A 15,984-nucleotide genomic window follows, 5' to 3' on the forward strand; every position below is an offset into this window, starting at 1 on the left:
TCGATAGGACAAGTAGAAAAAGTATCAACACAAGAATCAGAATCAAAGCACAGTCACTTTTCCCCCTAGGCATTGCTCTGCCCCACCGTACCCTCTAGCCAAGTGATAAACTCCGAAAGCGTCCACTTCTTCTCCTCTGCAACGCGGGTCGTAGAGGGCGATGGGACCGCGGGGGATGGGACGGAGGGGACCTCATAGCCGCTTCCTGTACCGGGCGCGGCCGTCGCGGAGGGGATGGTAGGGTGAGGCTCCTCTGTGTTTGCGCCACCAGGGCCATTATCGTAGCCGCTACCAAGGTTCGCGGGGGCAGCACTGGGTGAAGGCGTCTGAGCGGCGGGCAATGACGACGCGTCAGCAGGGCTGGGAACGGAGCTCGCAGCCGGCGTCGAAATCCCCCCAGCAGACGAACTCCCAGTATCGTACCCGCCGCCCGCCCCAAACGTCGGCGCCGGCGCCAGAACAGCAGAGCTGCTGGCAGGGGTCGTCCCATTGGACGCACCGCCATCCAGCGCAATGATCTTCTTGGCCGCATGCTCAGCAGCCACCATGACGATGACATGCGTATTTCCCGACGGCAGATCTGCGTGCATCCCGGCGTCAACGACGAACAGGTTGTCCGTGCCGTACACCTTGCAATTTGTATCGACAACCGCAGTGCCGTTCTTCGACCCGTCGTCTGTGCCGATGATGGTCGTGCCGGTCATGTGGGTGCCTGGCGAGGGTGAGGTGCGCGCTACGATGGCGGTGCCCGTGTCGTTAACTGGGCCGGCGTATGAAAGGGTGCTGTTGGCGCGGCGGGAGAGGGTCAGCATCTCGTCGATGGCGAGGGCAAGCGCTTCCTTGTCGGTGGGAGATTGGAGATAGGGACTTTCGCTGAAGACGGTGTTGCCGTCGGTGGTCATGGTGAGACGGCCTGTGGATTGCGTGCCGTGCGTAAGTAAAAACATCATAGAAATGGTGTTGTTGGCTGTGGAGTAGCAGTGCGTCTGGACGACGAGTTTGCTGCCGTCGCTGGTGGTTATGGTTGTGAATGTGTTGAGGCGCATCTGTGGGTTGCCGACAAGAGGGCCGGCTGCCTGAGCGAAGAAGTCGATGTCGGTCTGGCCTGGATTGCTGAAAGCGGTGGCTGGCAGGATATTCATGCCGGCAGTGACGTTGAAGTTAATGCCGATGATGGAGTGGTCGCGGACAAAGCCGACTGGGGAGTTGATCCAGGCTTCCTTGGGGGGAAGGGTGATGGACTTGGTCTGCTTGGAGGCAACTTCAATCTGGTCAGCGGGACCGATACCAGAGTTAAATAGAATGCGCGGCGAGGACATCGAGCCAGCAGCAAGAATGACCTTGCCATTCGGTTTGACGTTGAAGATAGTGCGAGCACCGGAGTCAGTCTCAGTCTCGACCCCAGTGATAGTAGAGTTTGTGCGAATGGCACGGAGAACCTTGGTGTGGAGCTTCAGCGTGAAGTTGGGTTCAGACAGCGCCAGTGGAAGGTATTGGTTGACGGGGCCGGAGCGACGGCCATTGGCGATGTTCATGGCTGGGTATGAGTAGATCTGGAATTTCTCATCAGGCTCCTCGTTGGTGGAGACCGACTTCCACCCAGCCCTAGCGAGGAATTTGGAGAGAACATCGTAGACGGCATTGTCGTAGTACTTGCCATCTGAGGAAGGCTCAATAGTACCCGGGTTCCGTGCATAGAGACGGTCGGCAGCTTCGGAGACTCCGTCAGACCACCGCCAGCCTACAGGCCAGTTCTCGAAATCAAAGCTTGGAGGCTTGATGAAGGCCATACCGTTCACGGCTGTGCCTCCGCCCAGGATGCACCCAGCCATTCCAGCGGTGTCAGAGCAGTAACCCTTGTTACCAGGGTAAGCAGACAGTTGCATAAACATTCCTGGAACCTCGTAGACTGTAGTGGTGTCGTTCCAGGGCACTGTCAGAGTACCACCGGTAGAGTAGAAGGATGGGCCGCCACGCTCAAGCAGGAGCACTGACTTGCCCGTCTCGGTGAGACGCTGAGCAGTAACGATGCCACTAGCCCCGCCTCCGACCACGATATAGTCGTACGTCGTGTTGTGGGTTGTCACCGTACCATTGTAGGGCGTCGTGCCGTTGGTCGGCAGCGTTCCATTGCTCGGGTTGGAAGGCGCTGTAACATTGCTAGCTAGCGCAGCCCACGACGCAAACTTAGCAGACTTTGCATTAGCAATGTCGACCGCATAGAGACCAAAGGTGTCGTGTTGCTCAATAGAAGAGCTGGGGCTGGACGGGGCCGAGGGACCAGAGGTGGTGGCGATAGCCCACCCAAAGATACTCGTGTCGGCTGAGACGTTGAGCGACTTCACCGTGGCGTCTGTGGACATGCAGTTCTTGCAAAGAAAAGTATAGCTGAAGCCGGTCTCATTGGTGCTGGAGGCGATTGTCTGGAGGATCGGACCATCCACGATAGTGGGAAGGGCGTAGTTCGTTGCTGATCGCAAAGATGAAACTATGTCTCCGTTGTTGGGCCAAGCTACGAGGAGCAGGGAGTTCAACATAGATCCCGTGAACGAGACACCAGCCCATCCTGTCAAGGTGTTTGCAGAGAGCTGTCCGATGAAGTCTGTGGTGGGATTCACCTAAGATACCGATACAAAGTCAGTGTAAGTTAAGACATGGTGGTGGATGTCTCGGCGCGTTTGCTTCTGCAAGACACATCCACTTTGTACACGCTGGTTTGCTCACAGGGAGGGCAATGCCGAACGAGTAGTTGGCGACGCTCTTCTGCTGGAAGGTGATGCCCGTAGCCTCATCCGTGTAGCTAGTGGTGAGCTGAGCCTGGGTGCTAGCCAAGCTCGCTGCCAGAGCGAGCGACGAGAGGAAATGACGAAGTGCCATCTTGGGCAAAGGTAAAGAATGTATGGGGTGGGAAGAGAGAAAAGAGTGTGTGCACAAAGGCAAAGAACGTATGGGTGAGTTCAACTGCTACCGGACCCGCGATGGCTCTTTCACAAGATGCCTTCCTCTGTCCTTATATTCGGTCCTAAGATAGGCCTCGCGATCACGCATGCCTAAGCGTGTATCAGCTTCCGCTAAAGGTCCGTCGTGCAATTCAATTTCCCTTAGTCCACGCCCAGGAAGCCTATGCCTGCAAAGAGTACAAGCAATGCGAGCACGAACAAGACCAATGACGGAGACTGCCCGCCTTTGGCGTTCCTTCACAGCCCAGCATCGAAACGTGCCCGTGAAACGAATGTGGTCCGTCCGCCAATGAGAATGTGGGAAGCAGTCAGCCACAACGAAGTAATCCCTGCGGAGATCCTCCGCCAATTCATTTCCATTTCCATGCGTGATTGAAACAGCTCCACACAGATGCGCCCAGGATTCCAACGACTGGACGGCGGAGCGAGCCCGCGCTGGATAACAGTTTCCGGGGTTGGAGGCTGGCCAGCCACGCGGGAGGTAGATTGCATGGGATTCCGTCATGTCTCGTCTCAGTGACCGAGCGCCTTGACTCGTATGCTTTTGAGAAACAAAGATGCTAGAATTCTAGATGGGGGAAGGGTATCTTGGCGCTGAATGCAAAGTAACCGAAGGAGCTTTTCAAAGTTTCAAAGCGACTCCAACCAGGATCCAGCGGCCCAGGCGCTGGCGAATCCTAGCAAGGCTGCGGCCCCCACGATCTGTTTCGACCATCCGGACTCTGCATCAACCTTCACAGCCCCAGGCTTCTTTGTGCTCTGCTGTTGCTCCATTGCAACTGCCTCTTCTATTATGTGCTGCGCCTGCGGTCGCAGCTTGAGAGTCTCGTTGTGTTTCCGCTTGGCCTCCAGGATCATCCTGTCGATAGCTTCCAGCTCCTCGCGCCACTGCGTCTCGTTCTTTTGGCTCACCGCGTCAATCTCCACATTCTGCACATTTCCGAAGAAGTCCATAATCAACCTTGATCTGGCGCCAGCTTCGCCGCCAGCGAATAAATCGTACCGGATGCCAGGGTCGGAGTGCATGTCGGCTGGGTTGTAACTGTCAAAGAGTTCGCCCATGGTGACCTTGGAGGTTGGATCGCGAACATTTCTCTCGAGAAACTCGAGGTTGTAATATGTGTACCGGTCGATGACGGCAACGCCCACGTCGTTGTCTGCGTGGTGGGAGTACGAGGACTGGTCGATCTCGGAGGATCCGGTTGCGAGGATGTTCGGGGAATAGAACTTGGAGTACATGGTGTTGGCCTGGCAAGTGTCGATCATGAATAGCATCTCGTGGTAGCTGTTGGTCATCAGCATTGCCTACGTATGGCGCCTTGGCTGTGCTTACCGCTTCTTCTCCCACATCTGGCCAAACGCATCTGCGAGATCGTAGGCGGATATCTCTTCGGCGTCTTGGAACTTCAGGAACTCGTTTCCACCGTGGCCCGTCATATAGACCAAGATGTTGCTCCGCTCGTCTGTCATCAAGCGCTTGGACCGCGGCATGTCTTCCGACACTCTGTCCGTCATGAGTCGTATGAAGTTCTCGACCGTGACTTCGTATCCTCTGTAGTCGACCTCGATGTTGTCGCCGTACAGGTCGAGCGCGCGGTCGGCGTTGTTGTAGACGGTTCCTGGGAATGCATTGCGGGGGTTGCAGGCCATGTCGTCGGGCAGCATGAGTATGATCTGCGAGTCGGGTATTCCGAGACGCTTCACAGTACGATACAGCGAGAGCACATTGGCGAGATGTCTGTAGTTGAACCAGAAGCGGGACGTGCCGACGAGGACGGCCCAGTTGGATGTGTGTTCGGCGGCGGCGAGGGGCGCCAGCAGCAGAGGCGCGAGGGCAGCGGACAGCTTCATGGCGGCAGGAGCGCGCGACACTATCGCCGAGCCTATGCAGAATCGTGACTGTGTCGCAGCTTTTGAGGCGAGTCCGCGCGCCTCCCCCAACACACGCTGGAGATGCCGGGCTGCAGCTGACTAAACGAGACGTGAGCACCTCCGCCTTCCTCGGCAAAACGATGATGCGCATCGCGTCATCCAGCAGCCTCGAGCTGCTCCCGCGCGACCTGTCCACTGCTCGAGAATCATGTCGTTTTAGCGCTTGTTCGAGCCCCGCTACTTTTGCACCTTTCCGCCCTGCATTGTGCCCTGCCGCTTCACAGGATGGCTCCAGACCGGGGTGACTCCACGGACGTCGACTACAACCAGCGAGATCATGCACTACATGATGCCAATGATGCGCCGCAGTCTCGGCATGACTCGCGAGAGTCAAGAGAACGCAGGTTCCTTGCGGAGCGAGCCGACCAGCCCCAGAACTTCACCCTCCGAGGCGTCCTTTGTGGCTTGGCCATCGGCGTCGCCATATGCTTCAGTAACATGTACTTTGGTCTACAGACAGGATGGGTCACGGGCATGGCCATGCCGTCAGCTTTGATCGGGTTTGCCTACTTCAAGACCGTGTCCCGCATGCTCAAGTTCCCATTCACACCTGTCGAGAATGTACTGGTCCAGTCTGTTGCTGGCGCGGTGGGCACGATGCCGCTTGGGTGCGGCTTCGTCGGCGTAATTCCAGCTCTCAACTTCTTGTTGACCAAAGAGGAAAATGGACCTCTTGACATCAGTCTCTGGAGATTAGTCGTCTGGTCCTTGGGGATATGCTTTTTTGGCGTGGTGTTTGCTGTGCCTTTGCGCAAAGAGGTCATCATTCGCGAGAAACTAAAGTTTCCGAGCGGCACTGCCACAGCCCTGATGATCCAAGTCCTGCATGGCGACGAGAAACCCAAGGTCACCATGTCCCACCCCAGAGGCGAGGAAGAAGAGAGAGGAGAAGAACAACGCCTTCTGCAGTCTTCCGAGACAGAAGGCGAATACGCGCTTCGCCCATCCCACGAGCAGCAGATTGAAGGGCAAGGAAGCGATGCTTATGAGGACGGTGACTGGAGACGCAAGATCCGTCTGCTGCTTGTATCCTTTGCTGGCTCGGCTGCCTACACGATAATAACTTACTTCGTCCCACAGCTACATGAGGTCCCAGTCTTTGGGCTTACGTTAGCTAGCAAATGGCTATGGACGTTGAATCCTTCTCCAGCATACATAGGACAGGGCATCATTATGGGTCCCGCTACAACTCTCCATATGCTCCTGGGCGCCATAGTAGGCTGGGGCATACTGTCGCCGCTTGCAAAAAATCGTGGCTGGGCACCAGGACCTGTCTCGGACTGGACAAATGGATCCAAGGGATGGATCGTATGGATCTCGCTTGCAATCATGCTAGCAGATTCGTTGGTCAACCTTGGATGGCTCGCTATCCGACCTTTTCTTGCTATCGGCAGGTTATATTATCCTGCGGCCAAAGAAATATACGATACACACACCTGGAAACAACTTCTCGCCCTCGACATTACTCGTCAGCCTGCATACACTCAGCTCGGCGACGGTACTTCCGCAAATCCTATCACAGCTATCAAGCAGCATCTTTCTAAAGATAACGAGCCGGACGCACCGCCAGAACACCAGATTTCGAATCGCACAACTATCATTGGGCTCATTCTCTCGCTCGCCGCATGCATAGCTGGTGTACATATATCCTTCCCCAACCTCATCCCGCTCAGCCTTACGTTACTGGCACTCGTTTTAGCGCTCTTTCTTTCCATCATGGGCGTTCGCGCGTTAGGCGAGACGGACCTCAATCCGGTTTCTGGCATCTCGAAGCTTACACAGCTCATCTTCGCGCTCATTACGCCCACCACCGGACCGAACGCAAAGAATTCCGTCATCATCAACTTGCTCGCCGGTGCCATCTCCGAATCGGCGGCTCTCCAAGCAGGCGACTTGCTGCAGGATCTCAAATGCGGACATCTGCTAGGCGCCGCCCCTAACGCGCAGTTCTGGGGCCAAATGATCGGAAGCGCTGTCGGTGCAGTGATCTCTGCACTGGTATACAAGCTCTACACGCATGTGTACGCTGGCCAGATTCCGGGTGGTCTGTTTGAAGTTCCAACAGCGTACGTGTGGGTGTTCACTGCAAGACTGGTTACAGGCAAAGGCCTGCCACCAATGGTCCGCGAATGGGCGGCAGGCGCTGGAGTTATTTTTGCTCTAGGGACGATGTTGAGGGTCTACGGCCAGTTCAGAAAGAGGCAAGGTCTGGGAGCAAAGTGGATGGACTTCGTGCCGGGTGGTATCGCCTTTGCTATTGGTGAGTATTGGGCAGACTAAGTTGTGGTGTTCGAAACTAACGATGCGTAGGCATGTACAACACACCTTCGTTTACACTCGCACGTACTATTGGCGGCTTGATCAGCTTGTGGTGGAGGCGTTGGAAGGGCCGGAGTGAGACGCAGATCGTCGTGCTCGCTAGCGGTTTGATACTGGGCGAGGGGCTGTTCAGTATCGTGAATCTGGGATTGGCTAGCCTGAAGGTGCCGCATTTGTAGATGATATACTCGATCGAAAGTAACTTTTCAACAATACATCTGGCGGTTTTATACTAGCAGCCTTTGGAGTACATGTCCGGTGACCTTTGCTAAAATTTTATAACATTGCTTCTCTGTCCAAACGCAATATTGTGCGGCTGTCTCTCAGGCTAAGTTAAAACTTACGGATCCGGTGCAGGCGGGGCTTGGTGATGAGATATGGAAGCTTTTATTCTATATGAGGCTATACTAAAGACACCGAATCTTCTATACACATGCTATAAGCCAGGAGGACATGTATTAGTAACACGAAACACAACGCATAGTGGAATCATTAAACAGTATTTCGTGGTTTGAATTGCCGGGATTGGCGCGTGTAGTTTCTCTTGATCACTTAAATTGCTGCGGACAATCTGATCCTCTCTCTTAGCTTACTCTCGAATCCTGCGGCCAAACAACGCAGTGGCTTTCAAGCAATACGAGGTCGTTTGCATCAATGTTTGTGTGTGTTCCTTGTGCTTACATGCAAAGCAGAAGGGACCATCTCGTGTACCATAGCTGCTACCAAAATCGAGTCATATAATTATTATTTAAGAACTTCGAACATAATGCATACCACAGTGTCTGACAAATAACATAGAAAGATACACACTATAGGCGCGCCTCATCTCATCCCGACTCATCCTACTATACATTCATAGAATTGTATTACAATAAGGCAGCGTGGGTGTTCACAGTCGGGTGGATTGCCATTTTCGTCGACAACTATGTACTCTGGAGTAGCTTCTAAGATTATACGACCCGCAGTCTGTTGCCTTTACAGCTAGTATAGCCCGGCGTCTTAGAATGCGCACCGTTGCAGTCTACTTCACCCACCGGAGTATTACTTAATCCTATAAAGGTATTCCGAGGCCAATCGCAGAGGAAAGCATGACCTACAAGTGCTGGATACCACAACACAGAACAAAAAGGCGGTGGCCACGTACCCCATGTATGAATACAACCACTGAGGGCTGCACTGTGATTCGAACTGAGTTCTTCTAGCCTCCTACTCAATTCTCATAATAGGTACACGTACCCCAGGACCTCCTGCATTTATGCTACAGCCCAAAACAGAAATCTTGACCACTTGACCATGCAGCCGGTGAATTGCTTGATAGTAGAAGTCCTACCTGAAAGTATATGTACCTGCCTCTTACTTGAACAAGAAGTTGGAGACTCGCACAGTAACAGCAAACGGGGTTCCGCGAGTGGTATCTACGAAGCGGACCAAACGGTACACGCGTAAGGCAAGAGATGGGGGTCGACAGGGCCGAGGCTGCGTCACGGGCAAAGTGGCGAGCTCTGTTGCGGCGAGCTGCGTGAACAGATGATAGCTCTACGGAAGTCGAATGTGTGCAACGTGGATGTTACTAATTTGCATAGGCTGGACGCAGAAAGCCGAGGGTCCGGCTGGCAACAGGAGGCGAACCAGAGTGCTTCCGAGTCGAAAGTACAAATACATCAACAAAGGCAGACGGCATAGCGGAGGTCCCGGTCTTTCTTAAGCTTGTGAAGTGCAAAGTATCGTGTTTCCAAGTCTCAAAACGACTGAATCCCGCCTACTTTTCCAGTGACATATTCACCACGCACACCCACCCAACCACTCCTACGATGAAGTAAAGCAAAAAAAGAACCCCACTCTTAGATTGCATCTAGGGCGTAGACATGAGCAAAAAGAACCGTCCTGTCTGTCCCTCTTGGAACAGTGGGAAGCGCCGATACATCGTACAACGCTGCAGATACCCGTCAAACCGCGAAAAAAAGATCGGGCCCCACCGCGATTCGAACGCGGGGCCTCCTGCAGCTTAGGAATCTAAATCCCAAAGCAGGAATCATACCACTAGACCATGAGGCCGATACTGAACTTGTACAAGTTCATGTTGTTCGATAGAAGACTTGTTCTATGTAGCGTATATATAGCTATTCCTTTTATTTGCGGGATGGAAGCCGAGATGCAAAATAGATATGGGAGTTGCTATCGAAGAGTGCGGGATGACGTGGCGTTACCTGAGTGGAGTAAAGGGCCGAAATACGGCCGGGCGGGTCGAGCAGGCTGGGCACTGACTGGGCTCTGAATACCGCGTTCCTGCTCCTCGTTGTACTACAATATGTCTAGAGCCTACACAAGAACTCATATTACTGGTCTCCAGATCATACTGCGGCATGACGCTCTATCTTTTGCAAGTCGTGGTGATGGTGGTCCACCTTGCGCGGCCTTGGTTCGCGACATAAGCGAACGAACCCCAACAGTTCGGCCTGCGAATCGCCAGGTACAAAGCGAGCCTTCGGTGTTACCTTTGACGAGCAATTTCCACGGCTACGCGCTGTTGACCCCAGAATCTTACATTGTCATGTGCCTTGATCGTTGTAGGAATTTTGGACTAGTAGCTGACCAGGATACTCCCTGCGCGAGCGGTGCACGTATTTATCATAAAGAGAAGGCTTGCAGATTGATGTCGAGTAAGCAAAAACAATGATAGAGTTTCGGAATCATCTCTGCGTGGTCCGAAAAATGTGTGCTATGGCGAGGTGGACTTTGCAGCAGACGTTAGTAATTCACAGGGGCGGATACAGGAAGCTGGACTTGGGAGCACAAATTATGCAGGAACTCACTGTACAATACGACTATAGAACTATATTATGAGTCTGTCCCGACAGTTCATAGCCATGGCCCCAATCTTAACTATCAGCCACTGTGCATTAAATTCAAGTCACATCGAAAAGACTACGATCTGCTCGCAGATGAGTATCCTGTTTCCAGAACTCACAATAATAATTCGGCACAAAGCCAAGGACATTGCTCAGGCACATCAGCAGTGTGCCTATCTCCGTTGACGCACTACAGGTAGAAAGCTTTGACAAGTAAGTACAGGATCGGTTTTCGTTCTGGGATAACTTGCGCTACAACGCGTACCACCATCATATGTTAATCTAGCTAGACAACACACCACTGTCCGGAGAAACTCTGAGCTTCCCATGGGCCCTATGTCGCTCACGATATAGACACCGAGACTCTTAAAATCCAATCCACTCAGATAGCTCATTATCAGAACAGGTGATACATCAAATCAGTCATTTGTTCATGTTACGGGACGGTCTGGTGTCCAATACCAAGGACTCACGTATTACCATGGTTCCAAGTACATCGATGCGCGCATATGGAGAACAGGCAAATGATGATCACTTCGGATCTCGGATAGTCGCTTTCCGCGGGATTACCTTCCGCTTAAAGATGTAGGCAATTGTTGTCAAGATTTTCCTTATCTCATGAGTCTTCAACTCAGACTCGGCTCATCGGACGACACGATCGCAAAGTACTACCGTCGCCGAGTAGGCTTCTGATTTACAGTTTGGTTTTGTTTGCTTTGATTGATTAGCGTAGTAATTCATGTATTGCACAATGTAGGGAACTGTAGCCGACACCAAGATTCAATTTCACCGCAAATCAACTCCCTCATACATTCCAGCTCCCGTATATAAGAACAAATACTGAAGCATGGACTGTGTGAAATTTGCAAATATATGCTTGTGACTTCCAAGTTTACAAAACTATAGGAACACCTACAGATATTGGTTCAAGTGTACATGGCCGCTCTGGACTCGAATCGTGTTCAACCTTACTGTCCGAAGAATGACCACGGAGAAATGAACGCATATGTTTGTGAGCAGCCGACACATATTAAGTGAAATGCAAAATGATAAGAAACACATAGTCAAAAACGAGCGGGAGTCCTGAGGTCTCGGTGGAATTTGAAACAAGATGTGCATCCTGGGCTATCTAGGGTCCATATAACGTCCCCACCTCAACGTCCATAGAGACTGCATCCGTTGTGGCTTCAATTCGGCGCGTGCCAGACCTACGGTAACGGACCAGCTTTGGCCCGGCATCCGACACAACAGTATTGCTTTCAGACCAATTGCCGGCCAATAGCGCGAGAGAAGCTCCGAGAACATCCCGAGCGACGTCTCCAAATCCTGACGTATACAGCCATCAGATGACACCGTCTTGCGCGTAGTGCGTGTCGTGTCCGCCGCTGTGCGATCCACATATGCAAGCATCCAAGTCTGCACAGCAGTCGGTCGGGAAGAGTTGGAGCAATATGGCCCTTGCTTGTATTCTGGACAACCCTGTCCACATTATCGTAGAGAAAGTATAAATTGCTTGACTCCTTTAGACGTAAGGATAGGGACAGTCCGAAATTTCGCGTTCAGAGTATACCTAATCAGCACGTTACTGCCCCGTCACATTATGCATCTTTCGAATTTGATCCCCGACACGGTCGGAGGGTACATCCTTTCAGTTGTTCTAGCAGTGAGCAGTGCTCATCGAATTCATCTTTGACCTACTAAGCATCTATCTCAGAGCGTCACGTATCTCACCGTCATAATAGTGTACAGGCTCTACTTCCACCCACTCGCAAAGTTTCCTGGACCTACACTCGCTGCCACAAGTATTGTATGACATCTGAATCACGCCGCTCTCATGTGCTGACCATCTAAAGCTGTGGTATGTGTTCCACTGGACAAGTGGTGACTGGCCGTATGATCTAGCCAAAGCGCACCGGAAGTACGGAGATGTTGTTCGCACTGGGCCCAACGAACTTTCGTTCGCGTCAGCGGAGTCTTGGAAAGATATCTATGGTCATGCACGCAAGGGAAGACCGACGTTCCTCAAGTCAAACTTCTACGACAGCCAAGGGAGACCGCCAAGCATAGTCTCAGCCCGTGATCCAATCGAGCACAGCATGCAGCGGAAAGCACTCTCAGCAGCATTTAGTGCGAAGGCTCTCCGCGACCAAGAGCATGCTGTACACCAGTACGTCGACATGTTCATTGCGCAAATCGGAAAGCTTGGTGGCGGAGCCACCAAGGGTGTCAACATCCCTGAAGCTTTCAACTGGCTGACCTTTGACATCATCGGCGACCTCACGTTCGGCGAGTCGTTCAACGCCGTCAAAGACGGACGCACACACCCTTGGGTCTCGGTGATCGTCGAAACTCTCTTCTGGGGAAGCATTATGGATCTGCGCAGACGGGTCCCAATACTGAATCTCCTTCTTCCGTTCCTCGTCAACGGTGACCTTGCAAAGGGGTACGAGATGCATCACCAGCTCACCAAGGAAAAGACCAGGAAGAGAATCCAGCAGAAGGACACCGTGACTAGGGAAGACTTCTTCAGATCCATTCTTTCCAAAGGTGACTGGAGCCAAGGCAAGCTCGAGAGCAACGCTGAGCTGTTGATTGTTGCTGGGTCGGAGACCACGGCCACAACTCTGTCTGGCATAGCGTACTTCTTGTCTAAGCATCCCTACTGCATGTTGAAGCTACATGAGGAGCTTACAAGTGCTTTCAGTTCGTATGACGAGATAACTGGCGACGCAACAGCCAAACTTCCCTATCTCCACGCTGTCATTGAGGAGGGACTTCGAATGTACCCACCGGTAGCATTCGGACTCTCTCGAGTGTCCCCAAGCGCGATGGTCTCTGGTCACTATGTTCCTGCCGGCACACTTGTCTCAACGCAGAGCTGGTCCTCTAAGCACGACCCCAGGTACTGGCACAGGCCCGACGACTTCCTACCTGAACGCTGGATTGGAGACGGGTTCGGCGATCGAAAGGACGCCTTCAACCCGTTTTCGCTGGGTCCGAGAGCTTGCCTCGGTATCAACTTGGCGTATCTAGAGTTAAGGATCATACTAGCCAAGATGGTATGGGCATACGAGTGGGAGATGGTGGACAAGGATGTTGACTGGGTTCGAGACAATAAGATGTATTTGCTATGGAAGAAGCCTGAGATGAAGATGCGTTTCCATCCTCGCGCGGAAACTAAAGCATAAGGGTGGACGTAAAGCTCGAAGCGGATGACTTTATCATTAGTTGTGATGATATCGTTGACTGATGCAAGAAACGATGGAAGCATTGCTGTTTTGCGTTTGAGGTCAGCATGCGACTAGTCTAAAATGGCATCACCGTAGTTTACAGTAGCTGTCAGTGCGCCGTGTTAGTAATATACGCCACTTTTACAAGGAAAGGTGGCGTATTTTAAAAAGTGGCGTATATTACTAACACGGCGCACTGACAGCTAAACTACGGTAGCCTTCTCAAGAGGTCGCACTTGTCTCGCAGGCAGCAGTCAATCCGACACAGACGCGATCTACGTCAATTCAAGAGCTGCCTTCAATAACCATTTTCTGAATCGCTGCATCGCTTGTTTTGCGATCAATCAGAAGGCGACAATTTTACGGTTCAGCAAAAACAGGTCATCAATTAACAATGGTCCCCACCATCAGCTCCTTGCCGGACGAGCTGCTGACTACCATTATTGAATCTGCAGTCTTCGAGGCCATCTCTATAGACCGCGAAACTTGTTCAGAATGTGCGGTTATCCCAAACAACATCGTTGTGAAGACTCTGTCACTGGTGTCCCACCGGTTTTGCAGAATTGCGCAGCCACTTCTCTTTTATGCTCCACGCGCGCGACACGACGGTAGTGACCTCACCTATTCACTGAATTCCATGGCAAAGCTTCGGGATACGCTCGAATCCCGAAAAGCGCTGTGTTCGCGGGTTAGAGTGCTAAACATTCATCTTACTCCCTATACCTCTCACGAAGATATGGAAGCCGCCGAACATATTCTTAGACGGCTTGCTAGACCAAACTGCTTGAAGCTAGAAGCTGGAAATTGGTCGCACACACCTCGAGGGCGCTCGCTAAGGGTGGCAGTCATCGTTGCTGCCAGTCAATGCTTGACTAGTGTGAGGCATGTTTACGTAGGAGGACAGTCTGCGAGTCTTTCTCAAATACTCGAAAGCAAGTGGAACACCCTGGCACGACTGGATTTGAGACACGTGGGAGTATTGACATTTTTAAAAGATAAGGCAGTTGTACGTATTTTCGGTTCATCACGTGGCGCTGTTCTCTAACAAGGCTTCGGACAGGTATTCGATAGTGCATCTTTCACGGCACTTTCTGTGAGGGAAACAATGCTTCTACCTTGTGCTCTTGAGGCCATCGTGAGATGGCCCAGAAAGCTCGAACACTTCACTTTCATCAAATTGAAAGGTTGCACAGCGGCCCTGGACTGGAATAACATCCTGCTGCCCATAATTAAGCATCATTCCTCAACGCTACGTACCATCGAAATTTGCTGCGGGATCGACAACACAAACAAGGATCCCTCATTCGACGCCAACCTTTTTCCAAACCTGACGCACTTGCGTCTCCGGTGCTGCGAGGCTATCAACGTCCTAGGCCCCAGCGTGACACATTTCACCTGGGATCTTCCAAAGAAGAATTCTTACTCAAGCACTGGCGAAATCATACCCGACGACCGGGAGGACTGGTCTCAGTTCGGCGAGCGGCATGAAGCACGTCTGCGTGGCATTGCCACCGCAGCCGTGGCTCAAGACGCCGCTCTTCGGGCAATACATATTGAATTCCATCCGGTCAACGATGGGCGCGAGGGACCAAATCCATGGAACCACTACAATACCTTTTCGGCGTGGTATCCGTGGGAGTTGATGGATCGTGTCAGGGACGAAGTGCTTAGACCCAGTGGGAGGGAGCTCACGTACTCCGAGCCGCCGTTCGAGACGAAAGAGGCGTGGCAGAGGGACTTCTCGGCGGCGGTGAAGCAGCGAGAGAATTCTCTCAAGCGTGAGATCGCGGAAGCCCAGGCTCAGGAGCGCGAGCGGCGAGCTCGTGGATTGTAGTTGGCGATTTTACAAACTTGTTTCAGTATTACGAAGACTTTATTATGTTCCAGGTGTACAGTGGCTAACACAAAAAGGGAAATGTCGGCGCATCCTGTAGTAGTAACTCACTCTATGTCGCGCTCGGGATATACCTAGTCTTGTAGTGACACACCCTACCTTACGCTTGTAGAGCTTTAACCTTGCAGCCTATCATCAAAGCACATACATGTGGAGGCGCGCTATATCAGTAGACCTCGATCTTCCGCAGATTTGACTGCAGGCGCTGTTGATTCAGACGGAGAGTATTGTTGGCTGAACGAAGATGCTGTTGCTCTTTGAAGGCATTTGGTGTAGGCGGAGAGTTCTCCAAGGAATCAACCTTTTTCAAGGAGAGCTCTCCGCTTTGACTTGACCGAGGATGACCGGCGTGGAGCCGCTCATTGGAGCCGCTTCTACCTTTACGGCTGACCGACCGAGACCGAATGTCCTGGCCTCGTATATGTCTGCCGCCGAATACATGTCTGTAATAAACTATCTATGTTGCCGTTATATTCGTAACCAATGAAGCAAACTACTGGCCTGTCTGTCCCGGGTCTGTGAATGCTTCCGCGCTTTGCCACATCCCAAAAGCAAATGTGTTGACAAATTTGACCAACTAACTGACCGGCCCAGGGAATCTCTGCAGCTGCGTACGAAGTTCTTTACTATCCTACTGGAGTGTTGCACCTTGTCAAGCACTTCTGGTGTTGTCAGCGACTTCATCAACGTACTGAATTTCTTCAATGCATCAACTACATCCTCTCTTGTGGTCTCGGACCGCGTAGTGGCCTCTTCCTTCCTCCTCCTCCTCCTCCTCCTCCTCCTCTTCTTCTTCTTCT

The 15,984-nt window shown here is 52.2% G+C and overlaps 5 protein-coding genes and 2 non-coding genes across 7 annotated transcripts; 3 read left to right on the forward strand and 4 right to left on the reverse strand.

Annotated features, from left to right (window-relative positions):
- Positions 1-647: 647 nt before the first annotated feature.
- On the reverse strand, positions 648-2,877 carry CC84DRAFT_1077577 (cellobiose dehydrogenase; the record flags this gene model as incomplete). The annotated part of the gene is made up of 2 exons (XM_018173763.1): positions 648-2,618; positions 2,725-2,877. Coding segments are annotated over 2 exons (2,124 nt in total), but the record flags the coding sequence as incomplete, so codon positions are not given.
- Positions 2,878-3,590: 713 nt separating this feature from the next.
- Positions 3,591-4,811, reverse strand: CC84DRAFT_1077937 (uncharacterized protein; the record flags this gene model as incomplete). The annotated part of the gene is made up of 2 exons (XM_018173780.1): positions 3,591-4,245; positions 4,294-4,811. 2 exons carry the CDS (start codon positions 4,809-4,811, stop codon positions 3,591-3,593), a joined length of 1,173 nt encoding a protein of 390 aa, XP_018042228.1.
- A 180-nt stretch (positions 4,812-4,991) lies between these two features.
- On the forward strand, positions 4,992-7,435 carry CC84DRAFT_1133972 (OPT superfamily oligopeptide transporter). Its single transcript, XM_018176003.1, has 2 exons — positions 4,992-7,152; positions 7,203-7,435. Exons 1-2 carry the CDS (start codon positions 5,118-5,120, stop codon positions 7,388-7,390), a joined length of 2,223 nt encoding a protein of 740 aa, XP_018042229.1. The 5' UTR covers positions 4,992-5,117; the 3' UTR covers positions 7,391-7,435.
- Positions 7,436-8,379: 944 nt separating this feature from the next.
- On the reverse strand, positions 8,380-8,512 carry CC84DRAFT_t11. Its single transcript has one exon. It is a non-coding gene; the product is annotated as a tRNA-Pro (tRNA).
- A 666-nt stretch (positions 8,513-9,178) lies between these two features.
- On the reverse strand, positions 9,179-9,266 carry CC84DRAFT_t10. Its single transcript has one exon. It is a non-coding gene; the product is annotated as a tRNA-Pro (tRNA).
- A 2,357-nt stretch (positions 9,267-11,623) lies between these two features.
- CC84DRAFT_1133976 (cytochrome P450) lies at positions 11,624-13,248 on the forward strand (the record flags this gene model as incomplete). Its single annotated transcript, XM_018176004.1, has 4 exons — positions 11,624-11,723; positions 11,775-11,867; positions 11,914-13,143; positions 13,201-13,248. The coding sequence occupies exons 1-4, from the start codon at positions 11,661-11,663 to the stop codon at positions 13,246-13,248; spliced, it is 1,434 nt and encodes a 477-aa protein (XP_018042230.1). The 5' UTR covers positions 11,624-11,660.
- Positions 13,249-13,543: 295 nt separating this feature from the next.
- CC84DRAFT_1201019 (uncharacterized protein) lies at positions 13,544-15,145 on the forward strand. The gene is made up of 2 exons (XM_018181699.1): positions 13,544-14,296; positions 14,351-15,145. Exons 1-2 carry the CDS (start codon positions 13,685-13,687, stop codon positions 15,122-15,124), a joined length of 1,386 nt encoding a protein of 461 aa, XP_018042231.1. The 5' UTR covers positions 13,544-13,684; the 3' UTR covers positions 15,125-15,145.
- The last annotated feature ends 839 nt before the right edge of the window (positions 15,146-15,984 follow it).

Source organism: Paraphaeosphaeria sporulosa (assembly GCF_001642045.1).
Source record: "Paraphaeosphaeria sporulosa strain AP3s5-JAC2a unplaced genomic scaffold CC84scaffold_1, whole genome shotgun sequence".
In the NCBI taxonomy this organism is placed as follows: domain Eukaryota; kingdom Fungi; phylum Ascomycota; class Dothideomycetes; order Pleosporales; family Didymosphaeriaceae; genus Paraphaeosphaeria; species Paraphaeosphaeria sporulosa.